The sequence below is a fragment of the Equus przewalskii genome, chromosome 11, assembly GCF_037783145.1.
Source record: "Equus przewalskii isolate Varuska chromosome 11, EquPr2, whole genome shotgun sequence".
NCBI lineage: Eukaryota > Metazoa > Chordata > Mammalia > Perissodactyla > Equidae > Equus > Equus przewalskii.
The window spans coordinates 20,560,662-20,576,337 of NC_091841.1; the positions used below are offsets into that span (position 1 = coordinate 20,560,662).

Here is a 15,676-nt window from a genome sequence, read left to right on the forward strand (position 1 = left end):
GTAAACGTGACCCATGGACTGGAGCAGAGTCAGCCTACAGAACTGTGAACAAGGGAAATAACAGATTGTTGTTGTAAGCCTTTGAGCTTTTGTATTTATTTGTTACACAGCATTAATGAAGTAAAACCTGACAAACACATGAGGTGCATCTGAGAACCAAAGGGAAGTTCAGGCAATGAATGAAGGGGACCCCTAACAGCTCAATGAGCAAAAGTTGGGCCTTCTGAATCAGGGCAGAATCCATCTACCACTAGATGAGTATGCAGGCAAATCCCAGACCCATCCATTCTGTAAGTACCCCAAATCTCCCTGGCTTATGGTTGGGCAACCACCCAGAAAACTCTTTCTCTTGCTCATTTCATGTTGCTAAAACTATAAGACATACACAGATTCTATGTTCTTCTGCTTTCTCAAACCCGTGCCAATATCACTTAAAAATGTGTCTATAGATATATAAACAGGTGTGCAAGATAAATTTATAAAAGAGATTAGAGTTTTCTTAGCCATTCTCTAATGTCAAATGTTGCTATTGTTCAGAGTTCTTTCCTGTTACAAATTAATGCTACTATAACTTTTTTGTATGTGATTTTTTCTTTACAATAATTTCATATTTTAGATTCCCATACCTGGAAACTCTGGGTTTCAAGAGGAATATGAACATCAATATGGCTCTCAGTATATATGGCCTAAGTGCCCTTCACAGGGACTTTGCAAAAATGTATGAGTGTGTCACTTCCTGCCACTTCTCCAGCATTCAGTTAACTCCATTTTTTGATCAGACAACTATAAGGTAAATACTTATATGTGGCCCTTATAGGCAGGAGTTCAAGGGAGACACAAGCTCCAATTACAGAAAGGTGGACATAACATGTCAGGAGACTGTCTAATCAAAGAAAAGCAAACCTGCACGCTTTCTATGTCACGTAAAAGTCAAACAGCCACTGTAGGAATACCCCTGTATATGTGTCACTCAGACATTTCATAAGAGAGAGCTTTACAGGCAGGTTTCTTTTGCCATCTGGAGGGTGAGGACAACACAGAATGCTCAGCTCTGGGATGAAATGACACTTTCACAACCAGGGGAGACTTTTATTTTATTCTTACTTCTAGAGAACCAGACAGAAAGTATCTTCAAAGGGGTGACAACTTTGTCAAGGTCAGCAACATAAACCAATAATGTCGAACAGCTCTTTTATTCCCACACACTTTCCTCCATGGGCACGCCCCTATATTCTCTTAAGTGATACCAGCCTTTTTCATGTAAACTCCCAGAAAACTTCAACCTGGGTGATTTTAGAGACTAAAAGCTAAATTTCCCTCCAAGAGCACCGGTTTTCATCTCTGCAGGCAGCACATTTGATCTATTGGGGGTAATGTCACACCTCAAATTCTTCTAACCCATTATAAGTAGTTACTTTCCTCATCCAGGTCTCACCTAAAAAAGGCCATGACCATAAAACAAATTGAATCAATGGAACACTCTTCAAGAGGAGACCAGAGAAAGGTGTAAATTTCCATTCAGGAACTAGTGATTTCAACATCCAACTGGGAAGATTTAAATCTTAAAAGCATTTTAAAGGAGCAGCTCTGCATATAAACTTTGACAAATGGGAAAGAATAAGATGCTGAGAAATAGTAAAAACAGATATTTGAGGCAGGGGGACTAGCATGAATGAAGGCACAAAGGGTAGAAAATACAAAGAATAGGTAAATTTAAAGTGTAGGGTGTATGTTGTGGAGGTGGAGACTTTGAAACACTCAAAATGTGCATCAATAACTGACGTTGAATAAATTATGGCAGATTCTTATGATGGAATAGAAAAGGAAAAAGGAATAAGAACTATGTTTACTGTTAAGATATATCTCTGGGCTATGTGTTTCAGGGAAGAAAAGCAAAAGCACTGAACAATGCATATATTTTGCTTCATTTTAGCATAGTATTAAAAAGTGGAAGGATAAGCCAAAAACTAAAAACTAATTAAAATGGTTATGAGGGAAAGAAAGGGTAAAGAACATAGGAATGAAAGTTAGACTTCTTTGTACCTTATCTTGTAGATTTGACCTTGAAATCATGTAAATGTTTTTCTTAAATATTAAATAAAATGAAATTAAAGCCATCCTTTAAAATCAAAATGAAACAAAAACAAATTGTACTTTAAACTGATGGTTGAAACACACAGAAATAAATTTTTGCAACTGACTTTAAAGCACAATAGTTTATTACATGTCCTAAGTGTGATATGTCCTAAGGTTAAAAATAAGTGGAATTAAAACTAAAAATTATAAAATTTTCAGTGATAACATTATTAGTGATAATATTTATATTGTTTTTCTGAAATTATATGTGTATGTATACATGATCAGGCAATTAAATAAACAATTATATTCATAATTTAAATAATTATAATGTCATTAAGAACCAAGATTTTCATTGTAAGAGGGAAGAATTACAAATAAAGAAAAACAAATACATTAAATAAAAAGCAGGTAATCTGAAACTGTGTTCGACATATCAGTATGAAGTCATGATGAATTTTCTCCTGAGGAAAATTAAAGATCAAACACACATTTTTCAGATCACACATATTTTTCATGTCCAAGCTTGAAAAAGCCTGGAAACAGTGACCAACCTAACTTATGATCTTCACTATAATTTCCCAATGAGAGGAACCATTGAGCTTGGAGAAATAGTTGATTCCAGGTCTGAGGAAGGAAATGAGCAAGACAAGCCTAGAAGATCTTTTTGAACATGAAAGAAAGGAAGCTGTCAATGATTAGTGGAATCATGTCTAAAAGACTCAGAAGCCAATTTGAAAGGATTCCCACTAATCAAGAATAATAATTCCAAGGATAGAAACGTTTCAAATATGACAAAACCAAGAATTCATAATGATATCTTTAGAAGTGATGTTAGTATCATTTTCTTGGGGAAGGAGTTACAAAAGAAGATATTAACACCATTCAGTCTTTTTCTTTGAATTTTCCTCAATGTGTCCTATAAATTGCATGTGTTTGTGTGTGTGCATGTGTGTAATATAGTTCTGTGTGATTATACTAATACAAGACTTAAGAAGTGACCTGGGAAAGGATGATCTTGCAAAGACCTACGCAGAAGACAGGCCACTGTCCAGCCAAAAAAAAAAAAAAGGCCAGAGGGAAAAATCATATAACCCACAAAATATTACCACCTCCTGGTAAATTGGCAAGGGTCAATGAACTAGGAGTTTCAGGAAGAAAAACTTAGGGAAGCATACAACTGAGTATAAAGCATGACAAGGATCCTAGAAATGTAGAAGCTGTACCAGCTGGACAGCAGGAATGCCTAGTCTGTTTCATACTGAGGAAACTAAAGGAAGTCTGTGAGGTATTTGAGAATAGAGACTGAGGCTGTTCTGTTCATCTCCCATCTCTGCTTCCCCAGAACTCAGAGGCCACTCCATTACCACTGATTACAATTTATTCTTTCTCTCCATCCACCCATCTGTTCCCCTAGTCACATGCCCATTCTACTCAACACTGTGTTGTGTTAAGGGCTGCTTCACAGAGGCACGCAGTTCCACTGGTTCCAATCACAGGGCAAGGAGATGCTCTTCAGGTTGAAGTTCACTCTTTGCATAATGTGGTTGGCCCTATCCACATGGGAATACATGGGGAAGCCAAGTTTGTCCATAGCACGGATCTGGGCACAGACGACTTGGGAGACAAGGCCCTGGGCCCGGTACTCAGGCACTGTGCCTCCCATCCGAATCTCTCCTGTCTGGTCCATCAGGCACCAAGACACAGGGTTCCCCTCAGGCCCCAGGAGACAGAAGGTGGGGAAGGTCTGGATACAGTGTTCAATGAATCTCTGGCTCCTCTCATTGCCACCGAAGGACCAAAATTTATTCACCAAGGCAGCGTGGGTAACGTCCAGGGATGAGAGTTTTAATGTCTTTTGGTTGCTGTTGGAAACAAGGGGAAAGAATAGTCCATAATATCACACATACTGTGAAGAATTATATTTTTTTCCCCCAAAATTGTCCTGAGAGGCAAATAGGAGCAAACTTAAGCGTATCTTCCTGGGTTTACAATCTGATTACTTGTATGATTTGGTGCTGATTACTTCATCACTCACTTCCTCTATTTCCTCATCTGATAAATAGGAATGATAATTACACCTCCCGTATAGAATCAGCGTGAGGCTTAAATGAACCAATGGTTGTAGGTTCTTAGAACCAGCACCTGGAAGATAGTAAGCACTCCACAGAAATTAGTGACAATTGTTTCATTTGGCTTTGCCCATAACCCTCCAAGGTAGTTAGGGCAGATGTTCTTATCCTTTTACATAGAAAGAAAAAGTTTCAGAGAAAATAAATGGGTGCCCCACAGGATATGGTAGCAAGCAGTAAAGCCAGAACATAGAATCATGGAATCTTAGAATGTTGGTGTCAGAAGTCTCCTGGCCACCATTTTGAACAAACGGGAAAGCTCAAGAGGTCCAGAGACAGGCAATGATGTGGAGTGCAGGTGGCCCCAAAGTTATATAACACTGAAGTCTGAAGGCTTCTGCAATGGTGCAAAGTGGCTGCAGGAGGTGTCCTGGAAACAGCCCACAATGTGGAACTAGAAGATCTAGACTCAAACCCCAGTTATGCCTTAACTATCCACATGACCTGAGTGAGCTATTTCATCATCTGCGACTGTTTTCTTTCAGGAAAATGAGAATAATGTCTCATACTCTATCTCACAGTGTAGACAAACAGATCCAGTGAGATTCTAGATATGGAAGTGGTTTTCAGGTTGTAGTGTCATAAAACATGAATAAAGTTCTTCCAGGCATGGGATTGAGCATCTCCAGATCAAATCCTCACTCTCAGTTTTGAATTCTATTCAGCGTTAGACTGGACCATCAATGAGTAAAATGTACAGTTTGTTGAAATTGTCTTTATTGGAAATTTTTTGTTCTGTGAAATGAATTCACCAAAGACATTTACTAAGCACCTACTATATACTGGGCACTGTTCTAGCTGTTGAGGGTCTGTCAGTGAACAAGACAGAGAAGATATCTGCGCTTGTGGGGTTTGCAATACTGTTTGGAAGAGTTTAAACATCAAATAAGTAAGTTAACTAAACTAGCTAATTTCAAATAATCCTAAAAGCTATGAAGAAAATAAAACATGTACGGAAGATAGGTATGAAGTGACTTTAGATGGGTGGGTTAGCCAGGACTCTCTGGTGAGGTGACATGTGAACAATTCTGAATAATGAAGTCATGTGTGCAAAGATTGGGTGGGGTGGGGGAGAAGACGTTTTAGGTAGAGGGAAGAGCTGGTTCAAAGTGCTTGAACTTATGATGATCAATAGCAGGAGGAAAGCTAGTGTTGTTGGGGGGAATAAGCAAGAGACAGACGAGGTCTAAAAAGTAGATCATGCTGGCTCTTAGAGGGTGATGAAGGAGTTCAGAATTATTTCAAGGTGATATGGTGAGTACTAGAGTCTTTTAAGCAGGGGAAGGACATGGTCTAATTTATATTTTTAAAAAAGATTACCCTGGCTGCTTAGCAGAAAATAGATTGTAGGGAAGCCAGAACAAAAGCTGAAAGAGAAGTTGGGAGGTAGAGTAGGTTGAATGGTGTGTTCACTCAAAAGATATGTTCACCTGTAAACTGAAAATGTGACCTTATTTAGAAAAAAGATCTTTGCAGATGTAAATAAATTAACAATCTCAACATAAAATCATCCTGGATTATCTAGTTGGACTTACATCCAATGACAAGTGTCCTTATAACAGACAGAAGAGGGGAAGACACACACAGAAGAGGTCATGTGAAGGCAAACCAGAGACTAGAGTGATGCAGACACAAGCCAAGGAATGCCTAGAGCCACCAGAAGCTAGAAGAGGCAAGGAAAAATTCTCTCCTAGAGGCTTTGAAGGGGCCATAGGCTTGTCAACAATTTGACTTCAGACTTATGGCCTCCAGAAGTGTGAGAGAATAAATTTCTGTTATTGTAAATGCATTCCAGTTTGTGCTGACTTTTTGCAGCAGTCCTAGAAAACTAATACACAAGCTATTTCAGTAGTGAGAGATATGAGTAGTGCAGAGCAGCTTCCATCAAACTTACATGGACTTGTGGTTGCCACCATTGGGTGATAAGTTCTTTGAATCCTGCATGGAATGAGCCAATTTTTTTGTTGTCTCAGACACCATATAGAGAAGGCATTGTGTTCGCTTGACCTTGCCCAATTTAATAGCTACAAGATTTTCTATCACCTCATCCAGGCTGGACTGTGAACCTAGATGGCAAAAATGAGGAATCATATGAGATATCACTGTTCATTTCAATGCCAGGGAAAAGCTGCCCAGGAGCTGGAAAACTCATGAATTTAGAGTCATCAGAGCTTGTGTCCAATCATGATACAGCTTCTATATGATAACAGCTAAATCACTGCCACATTTTGAAAATTCCTGAACATATCACAGTACAGTTATGACCAGCAAAGGAAATGAGGTATAAACATATTAACCAAAATTTATTGAACAATTCTGTGCACTCAATGTGGTAGATTGGTGCTACAATGATCCTGGTTTGTTCCTTCCTCCTTATCCTGATTTTCCCTTCTGAACTGACTCTGAACTTGACCATGAAATTTGTTTGGCCAATGGAACAATAGCAAATGTGATTTAATAAGAAGTGTGAAAAGTGATTGTGCATTGAGGCTTGCCTTCTCTTTCTACTCTTGAGAACCCTGTGACTTCTACATGTCGCCAAATTCACTTCCATCTGCACAGTCAATAGCCAGCACAAACAAAGCTAGTGTCAATAGCCAGACTTGGGATTGTGACTAACCTAGTCTTAATAGCTCATAGATAACCCCCAGCTGACTGTAGCTGCATGGGTGAATCTAGGAGAGACTAGCAGAAGAATCACCCAGCTGAGTCCATTCCAAAGTACTGACACACAAAATTGTAAACTAATAAATGATTGTTGTTTTAAATCACTATTTTGGGATAGTTTGAAAAACTAACTGGTAAAACAAGGCATAGTGCTAAGCACATCTCATTCAAGATCTCATTCAACCTTTAAACAGTCCTACGTTTTGAGTGCTATTACAATTCTCATTTTTATACACAAGGAAACTGATCCACAGACAGGTCATTACTTGCCCTAGATCACACAGCTAGTAAGGCCCAACAAGGTCACAATCTTAGGTAGTCTGACCCCAGAGAAGATATTCTTAACCACTAAATTCCTCCTTTGCAAATTTGACAGAATGATAAAACAGAAATGAGACAGAGAGGAAGCTCTGCTACCATCCTCATACTCTCTAATAGACACTGAAAATAAATCATGAGTCCTTAGCTATTAAGAAATGTTATTACTGGTGATTTCCTATGTAAACCTGATACATTGCAGTCTTAAAGTTCTAATTCACCATGGAGGTGGTGGCAGTTGAGACAAAGAATAGAAACCTGGCTGAGTTTCCAGGGCTTGAAGTAAAGATATGTGAGATATAGGAGTGTTGTTAAAAAGGAAATGTCATCCTACTGGTGTAGACATGGGAGATCTCAGGAGCTGGCACACTTCCCAGTCCTCTTACTTTGAATCTGCAAATGTTGTTTCCAGTTGATGACTTCTGGTAAGCCGAGGAATTCCTGACAGTTCTTGGGGTCCTTGGAGTAGATTTGATAAGAATTGGTGTAGTGATCAAGATCATCTGTCATCTCCTGTAGGGTGGGGAAAAGTAGAATCAACCAGTGTTTGTATTTAGTGATTTTCATACTGATTTTCAGTGTTCCATTATCCTATGATATTTTTAAATACTAAAATATTAGTATTTTCTGTTGGTGTATTGACTTTATTTAGGAATTATTTACATAGGGAGGTCAAGGACTTCCTTGTTCAATTAATAATGAAAAATATCCTGAACAAAACTATTCCTAACTTAGCTATTGCTTTAAAATTTCAAACCAAATAAAAATGAGCCATTTAAAATTATTTTTATATACCTACAAGTATAGGAGTAAAATGACAATTGACAAGCAAAATCTTTGGCTAAAAGAGTAAATCCTGCTCTAGCACAGAGATTTTTAGAAGATCTTGGTGATAAACATGTCTCCTAAAATTGATACAAGTAACAGGATTAGACTATCCATGCTAAATGATGAAACTAAAGAAAATGATGATGCACTAGATTTACTTTCTTTAAAATAAAACTTACCACTGTTAAACAAACTATATTTTCATCAAACAGACAAGCACCCAAACATACTCATTCAAATATATCTAGCAAAATCATCAAAGCTGACATGGGATTATTTGAAGATGAAGGAATAGATAAGAGGAAAAAATTACCTCAACCAATGAAAATCAGAAAGCTTTCTTTCCTAAAATATCTAGAAATTATTAAACAAAATATATTTCCAATTCAGCAATGATACTGCTGATTAAAGTTTACTTTTCAGAATGATGTCACCAAAATGACGGTAGGAGATCCCCACTTCCATCCTCCACAAAGATCAACAATTGACGGGTATCCATGAGCTCTGAGAGTACTCTGGCGTCCACTTAAGAAACTTCAGCAATGCAGTAGAACAAAAAAACCCCTGAGAATAACTGCACAAGAAGAGAAAGAAGACAGCTTATTTTGCCTGAATTATCCCATTCGCCATGCTGACGTTGCTCAGTGCCAAGATGGAACTCAGCTACAAAGAGTTCCTCCCACCAGGAAAGGAAGAGTAGGGTGAGCAAGCAGCTTTCCCACCCTTTTGGGGCACCACACAAAGGTCTCATTTCTGTTTCATCCCACCTAGTCTGGCAAAGATGAGATGTATAGAGACGGCCAGGAACAAGGAAGAACAAGGAAGGGGTTACCAGTATCAGCCACACAGTGAGGGTAACAAGGGTTCCCAGTGACCTGCTCTGCAGACAAACGCAGCAACTTTCTTTTTTTTTTATTGTGGTAACATTGGTTTGCAACATTATATAAATTCTAGGAGTAGATCATTATATTTCGATTTTTGTGCAGGTTACATCATGTTCACCACCCAAAGACTAATTACAATCCATTACCATACACATTGCCTAAGCACCCTTTTTGCTCTCCTCTCTCTCCCCTTCCTCTCTGGTAACCACCAATCGAATCCGTCTCTATGGGTTTATTTGTTGTGGTTTTTGTCTTCTATCTATGACTGAGATCAAACGGTATTTGACGTTCTCCCTCTGACTTATTTGGCTTAGCATAATGCCCTCAAGGTCCATTCATGTTGTCACAAAAGACAAGATTTCATCCTTTTTTATGGCTTAGTAATATTCCATTTTGAAAATATACCACATCTTCTTTATCCATTCGTCCCTTGATGGGCACTTATGTTACTTCCAAGTCTTTGCTATTGTGAAAAATGCTGCAATGAACATAGGGGTACATGTATCTTTACATGTTCGTGTTTTAATGTTTTTTGGATAAATACTCAGCAGTGGAATAGCTGGATCACATGGTAGTTCTATTCTTAATTTTTTGAGGAATCTCCATACTGTTTTCCATAGTGACTGCACCGGTTTGCACTCCCACCAACAGTGTATGAGAGTTGCCTTTTCTCCACATCCTCTCTAACACTTTTTTCTTGCCTTGTTAATTATAGCCCTTCTGAAAGGAGTGAGGTGATATCTCATTATAGTTTTGATTTGCGTTGCCCTGATAGTTAGTGATGTTGAACATCTTTCATATGCCTGTTGGCCATCTGTATATCTTTTGAAAAATGTCTGTTCAGATCTTTTGCCCATTTTGTAATTGGGTGGTTAGTTTTTTTGTTGAGATGTATGAGTTATCTATATTTTTTGGATATTAACCTCTTATCATACATATAGTTTGCAATTATTTTCTCTCAATTGTTAGGTTGTCTTTTCATTTTGTTGATGGTTTCCTTGCTGTGCAGAAGCTTTTTAGTTCGATGTAGTCCGATTTGTCTATTTTTTCTATTGTTTCCCTTGCCCAGTCAGACATGGTACTTGAAAATATGCTGATAAGACTGATATTGAAGAGCATACTGCTTATGTTTTCTTCTAGCTGTTTCATGGTTTCAGATCTTGCAGTCGTCTTTAATCCATTTTGAATTAGTTTTTGTGTATGGTCTAAGATAATGGTCTACTTTCATTCGTTTGCATATGGCTGTCCAGTTTTCCTAATGTGATTTATTGAAGAGAATTTCCTGTCTCCATTGTATATTCTTGCTCCCTTGTAGAAAATTAGCTGACCATAGATGTGTGTGCTTATTTCTGAGCTTTCAATTCTGTTCCATTGATCTGTGTGTCTGTTTTTGTACCAATGTCATGCTGTTTTTGTTACTATAGCTTTGTAGTATATTTTGAAATCAAGGAGTGTGATACCTCTAGCTTTGTTCTTTTTTCTCAGGATTCCTTTGGCTATTCTGGGTCTTTTGCTGTTCCATATAAATTGTAGGATTCTTTGTTCTATTTTTGTGAAAAACATTGTTAGAACTTTGATAGGAATTGCATTTAATCTGTAGATTGCTTTAGGAAGTATGGAAATTTTAACTATGTTAACTCATCCAATCCAAGAGCAGGGAATATCTTTCCATTTCTTTGTGTTTTCTTCAATTTCTTTCAATAATGTTTTATAGTTTTCAGAGTACAGATCTTTCTTCTCTGGTTAGGTTTATTCCTATGTATTTTATTCTTTTCTTTCAATTGTAAATGGGACTATTGTTAATTTCTCTTTCTGCTACTTTGTCGTTAATGTACAGAAATGCAACTGATTTTTGTATGTTGATTTTGTGTCCTGCAACTTTATCATATTCGTTTACTATCTTAGAAGTTCTTTGGTGCTTTCTTTAGGGTATTCTATATATAAATCATGTCATCTGCAAATAGTGACTGTTTCACTGCTTCCTTTCCAACTTGGATCCCTTTCCCTTTGATTTCTTTTTCTTGCCTGATTGCTCTGGCTAAGACTTCCAATCCTGTGTTAAATAAGAGTGGTAAAGTTGGGCCTCCTTGCCCGGTTCCTGTTGTCAGAGAGATAGCTATCAGTTTTTCTCCATTGAGATTGATACTAGCTGTGGGTTTGTTATAGATGGGCTTTCTTATGATGAAGTACTTTGCTTCTATACCTATTTTATTCAGTTTCTATAGAAAATGTATGCTGTACCATGTCAAATGTTTTCTCTGCATCTATTAAGATGATCATGTGATTTTTATTCTCCATATTGTTAATGTGGTGTATCATGTTGATTGATTTGCAGATGGTGAACCATCCCCGCATTCCTGGAATAAATCCCACTTCATCATGGTGTATGATCTCTTTAATATTGCTCATATTCAATTTCCTCGTACTTTGTTGAGGGTTTTTGCATGGATGTTCATCAGTGATATTGCCTGTAATTTTCCTTTTTTGTGTTGTCCTTGTCTGGTTTTGGTATTAGGGTAATGCTGACTTTGTAGGATGAGTTAAGAAGCTTCCCCTGCTCTTCAATTTTTTGGAAGAGTTTGAGATGGATAGATATTAAGTCTTCTTTGAATGTTTAGTAGAATTCAGTAGGGAAGCCATCCTGGACTTTTAATTGGGGGGAGGTTCTTGATTACTTTTTTGATCCTCTTATTCGTAATTGGCCTATTAAAATTCTCTATTTCTTCTTGATTCAGTTTTGCAAGGTTGCAAGATTCTAAGACTTTACTCATTTCTTCTAGATTATCCAATATTTTGGTATATAGTTTTTAGTAGTATTCTCTTATGATCTTTGTGTTTCTCAGGTGTCTGTTGTAATTCTCCTCTTTCATTCTGATTTTATTTATGTGAGCCTTGTCTCTTTTTTCTTGGTGATTCCAGCAAAAGGTTTGTCAATTATGCTTATCTTTTCAAAGAACCAACTCTTGGTTTCAATGATTCTTTTTCTATTGATTTTTACTCTCTATTTCATTTATTTCTGCTCTGATTTTTATTATTTCCTTGATTCTACTGATTTTGGGCTTTGTTCTTCTTTGTACAGTTCCTTTAGGTGTACTGTTAGGTTGTTTATTTGAGATGTTTGTTGTTTGTTGAGGTAGGCCTGTGTTGCCATAAACTTCTCTCTTAGACCCGCTTTTGCAGTATCCCATAGATTTTGGCATGTCGCATTTTCATTTTAATTTGTCTACAGGTATTTTTTTATTTCTCCTTCGATTTCTTCATGGACCCGATCATTGATCAGTAGAATTTTGTTTGATCTCCACATATTTGTGGCTTTTCTGATTTTCTTCTTGTAGTTGATTTCTAGTTTCATACCTTGATGGTCAGAAAAGATGCTTGGTATTATTTCAATCTTCTTAACTTTACTGAGACTTGTTTTGTGGCCTGATATGTGTTCAATCCTGGAGAATATTCCATGTGCATTTGAACAAAATGTGTATTCGGTGGTTTTTGGATGGAAAGCCACATTTTGGTACATCTGGTCTAAGATGTGATTTAAGGCCAATGTTTCCTTATTGATCTTTTGTTTGATGATCTATCCATTGGTGTAAGTGGAGTGATAAGTCCCCTACTATTATTGTGTTACTGTCTATTTCTGCTTTGATGTCTGTTAACAATTTCTTTATATATTTAGGTGCTCCTATCATGGGTGCATAGATATTACGTGCTATATCTTCTTGTTGGATTGTTCCCTTTATCCTTATGTAGTGCCCTTCTTTGTCTCTTGTTACAGTTTTTGTTTTAAAGTCTGTTTTATCTGATGTAAGTATTTCTAACCCAGCTTTCTTTTTATTGCCATTTGCATGGAGTATCTTTTTCCATTTCTTCACTTTCAGTGTGTGAGTGTCTTTAGGTTTGAAGTGTGTCTCTTGTATGCAGCATACATATGGGTCCTGTTTTTCTATCCAATCAGCCACCCTATGCCTTTAGTCCATTGACATTTAAAGCAGCTATTGAGAAGTATGTACTTATTGCCATTTTGTTCCTTTTTTTCCTGGGCGTTTAGTAGTTCTCCTCTGTCCCTTTTTTCTTGTCTTGTTCTCTTCCCTTGTGGTTTGATGGCTTTTTTAGTATTATATTTGGGTTCTTTTCTATTAATTTTTTGTGTAATTATTATAGACTTCTTGTTTGTGACTACACCAGGTTTATATATGGTAATATACATATATAGCAATCTATATTTAGTTGATGATCTCTTTAGTTTGAGCTCTTGCTAAAATTCTACTTTTTTACTTCCTTCCTCTTACATTTTATATTTTTGATATCATGTCTAACCTCTTTTCTTGTGTGTATGTATCCACTACCCTCTTATCATGGAAATAGATAATTTTAGTACGTTTGCCTGTTGACCTTCATATTATCTTTACAGATGGTTATCTGCTAGTGTTACTCTTTATTTGCTTTTAACAGTGATTCTTTTTGGTTAATTTTCTTATTCTTTTTTGTCTTCTCTTTTCTACTTAAATAAGTCCCTTTAACATTTATTATAAGTCTAGTTTCTTGGTGATAAACTCCTTTAATTTTTGCTTGTCTGGGAAATATTTTATCTCTCCTTCCATTATGAATGATAGTCTTGCAGCGTAGAGTACTCTTGACTGTAGGTTTTTTCCTTCAGTAATTTAAGTATATTGTGCTGCCCCCTTCTAACCTCTAAAGTTTCTGCTGAGAAGTCAGCTGATAGCCGCATGGGGTTTTCTTTGAATGTAACTTGTTGCCTTTCACTTTTGGCTTTTAGGATTTTCTCTTTATCTTTCATTCTTGACACTTTAACTATAATGTGCCTTGGTGTGGACCTCTTTGGGTTTATCTTGTCTCTTGCTCTCTGTGCTTCCTGTACCTGGGTGTCTGTTTCCTTCCTTAGGTAAGGAAAGTTTTCAGCTATTGCTTTTTTTGTATAGATTCTTTGCTCCCTTGTCTCTCTATTCTCCTTCTGGGACACCTATAATATGGATATTAGTGCACTTGATGTTATCCCAGATCTCCCTTAGGCTGTCCTCATTCTTTTTAATTCTTTTTTCTTTTATCTGTTCAGCTTTGGTGATTTCTTCTAGTCTTTTATCCAGCTTGCTGACCTGTTCTACTATATCATCTGCTCTGCTACTGAGTCCCTCTAGTTAGTTTTTCATTTCCAGTATTGTAGTCTTCATTTCTGATTGGTTCACTTTTATATTTTCCAAATTTTTTATTGAAGTTCTCACTTTCATTCATTCATTCTTCTCCAAAGATCAGAGACCATCCTTATGACTCTTAATTTGTACTCTTTGTCAGGTAGATTGTTTATTTCTGTTTCATTTTAGTTTTTTTTCTGGGACTTTGTCTTGTTCCCTTACTTGCAATGTATTCCTTTGTCTCCTCATTTTGCCTCTTTGTCTGTGCTTTTATCTGTTTATAGGTAGGTCAGCTATGTCTCCAAGTCTTGGAGAAGTGGCCTTATGTAAGAGATGCCTTACAAGGCCCAACAGTGTGCTTCCCTCTCGTCACCAGTTCCAAATGTTCCAGGAGTGTCCTGTGTGGGCTACACGTGTCCTTCTGTTCTGGCAGGGTTGTTCTTGCAGCAGGTTCCCAGGAAAGATAGGTTTCCCCCTGGCAGCTGGTTGTAATGCTCAGCTGTGTGTGGCTGATATGAACACTTCAGTCACTACTAGGCATGCTGAGCCCCAGCACAGTTGACTGAAAGGTCTAATAGCACATCCCTGTTGCATTTTCCTGTTAATTGAGTAGGGCCCAATGTGGCTGGTTGCTAGGCTCAGGGGCTTACAACTGCTGCAAGGCTCTTGTCAGCTCTCTCAGGGTTACACCAGATTGTTTTAACACTGAAGAAATTAATGGTTAAAAGAGCTGCTGTGAACCCCCTACAGATTTCAACAGCTTTCACTGTATGGGCATTTATATTCTCTGATGCCAAACACGTGAGTCCCTCTTCACTCCGTCTCCCTTTGGGCCCTGCTGGAGACAGGGAATTTCACCAGCAGTCAGCCCAGGCCTCCATGGTTGCATGAGTGCAAATCACCAGCCAAGACACCTGTAGCTGACATCTGTCAACTAGCACATGCTACAGAAAATACACTAGAAGAAAATCATCAATTCACAAAAGAAGGCAGCAAGAGAGGAAGAAAAGAACTACAAAACCACAGAAAATAATAAGATGGCATTAGTAAGTTGTTACCTATCAATAATCAATCTAAATGTAAATGGATTGAATTCACCAATCAAAAGAATAGATGGCTGGAGAGATTAAAAAAAACCCACAAGGTCATCTATATGTTGCCTACAAGAGACTCAGTTCAGCTTTAAGTAAACACATGGGCTCAAGGTGAAGAAATGAGAAAGATATACAATGCAAATAGAAACAAAAAGAGCAGGGTTAGCCATATTTATATCAGACAAAATAGGCTTTAATCAAAAAAATGTTAACAAGACACAAGGAAGGCCATTATATAATGATAAAGTGGTCAATTCATCAAGATTATAGAATAATTGCAAGTGTATGTGCACTGAACATCGGAGCACCTAAATATATTAAGTGAATACCAACAGATCTGAAGGAAGAAATAGAAAACAATATAATGATAGTAGGAGACTTCAACACACTACTTTCAACAATAGATAGATCATCCAGACAGAAAATCTACAAGGAACCATTTGACTTGAATCATACTTTACACCAAATGGACCCAACAGACATATGCAGAACATTCAATTCAACAGCAGCAGAATATGCATTCTTCTCAA

The 15,676-nt window shown here is 37.3% G+C and overlaps 1 protein-coding gene across 1 annotated transcript in view; it reads right to left on the bottom strand.

Annotated features, from left to right (window-relative positions):
* Positions 1-1,062: 1,062 nt before the first annotated feature.
* The window catches only part of LOC103556884 (glycine N-acyltransferase-like), a 38,738-nt gene continuing 24,124 nt past the window's right edge, over positions 1,063-15,676 (bottom strand). Inside the window, exons 4-6 of the mRNA XM_008529185.2 lie at positions 7,580-7,706; positions 6,103-6,274; positions 1,063-3,941 (exon numbers count right to left, since the gene is read on the bottom strand). Of these exons, the coding sequence (XP_008527407.2) occupies positions 3,539-3,941; positions 6,103-6,274; positions 7,580-7,706 (702 nt within the window). The 3' untranslated portion in view covers positions 1,063-3,538. The remainder of the gene's footprint in view (positions 3,942-6,102; positions 6,275-7,579; positions 7,707-15,676) is intronic.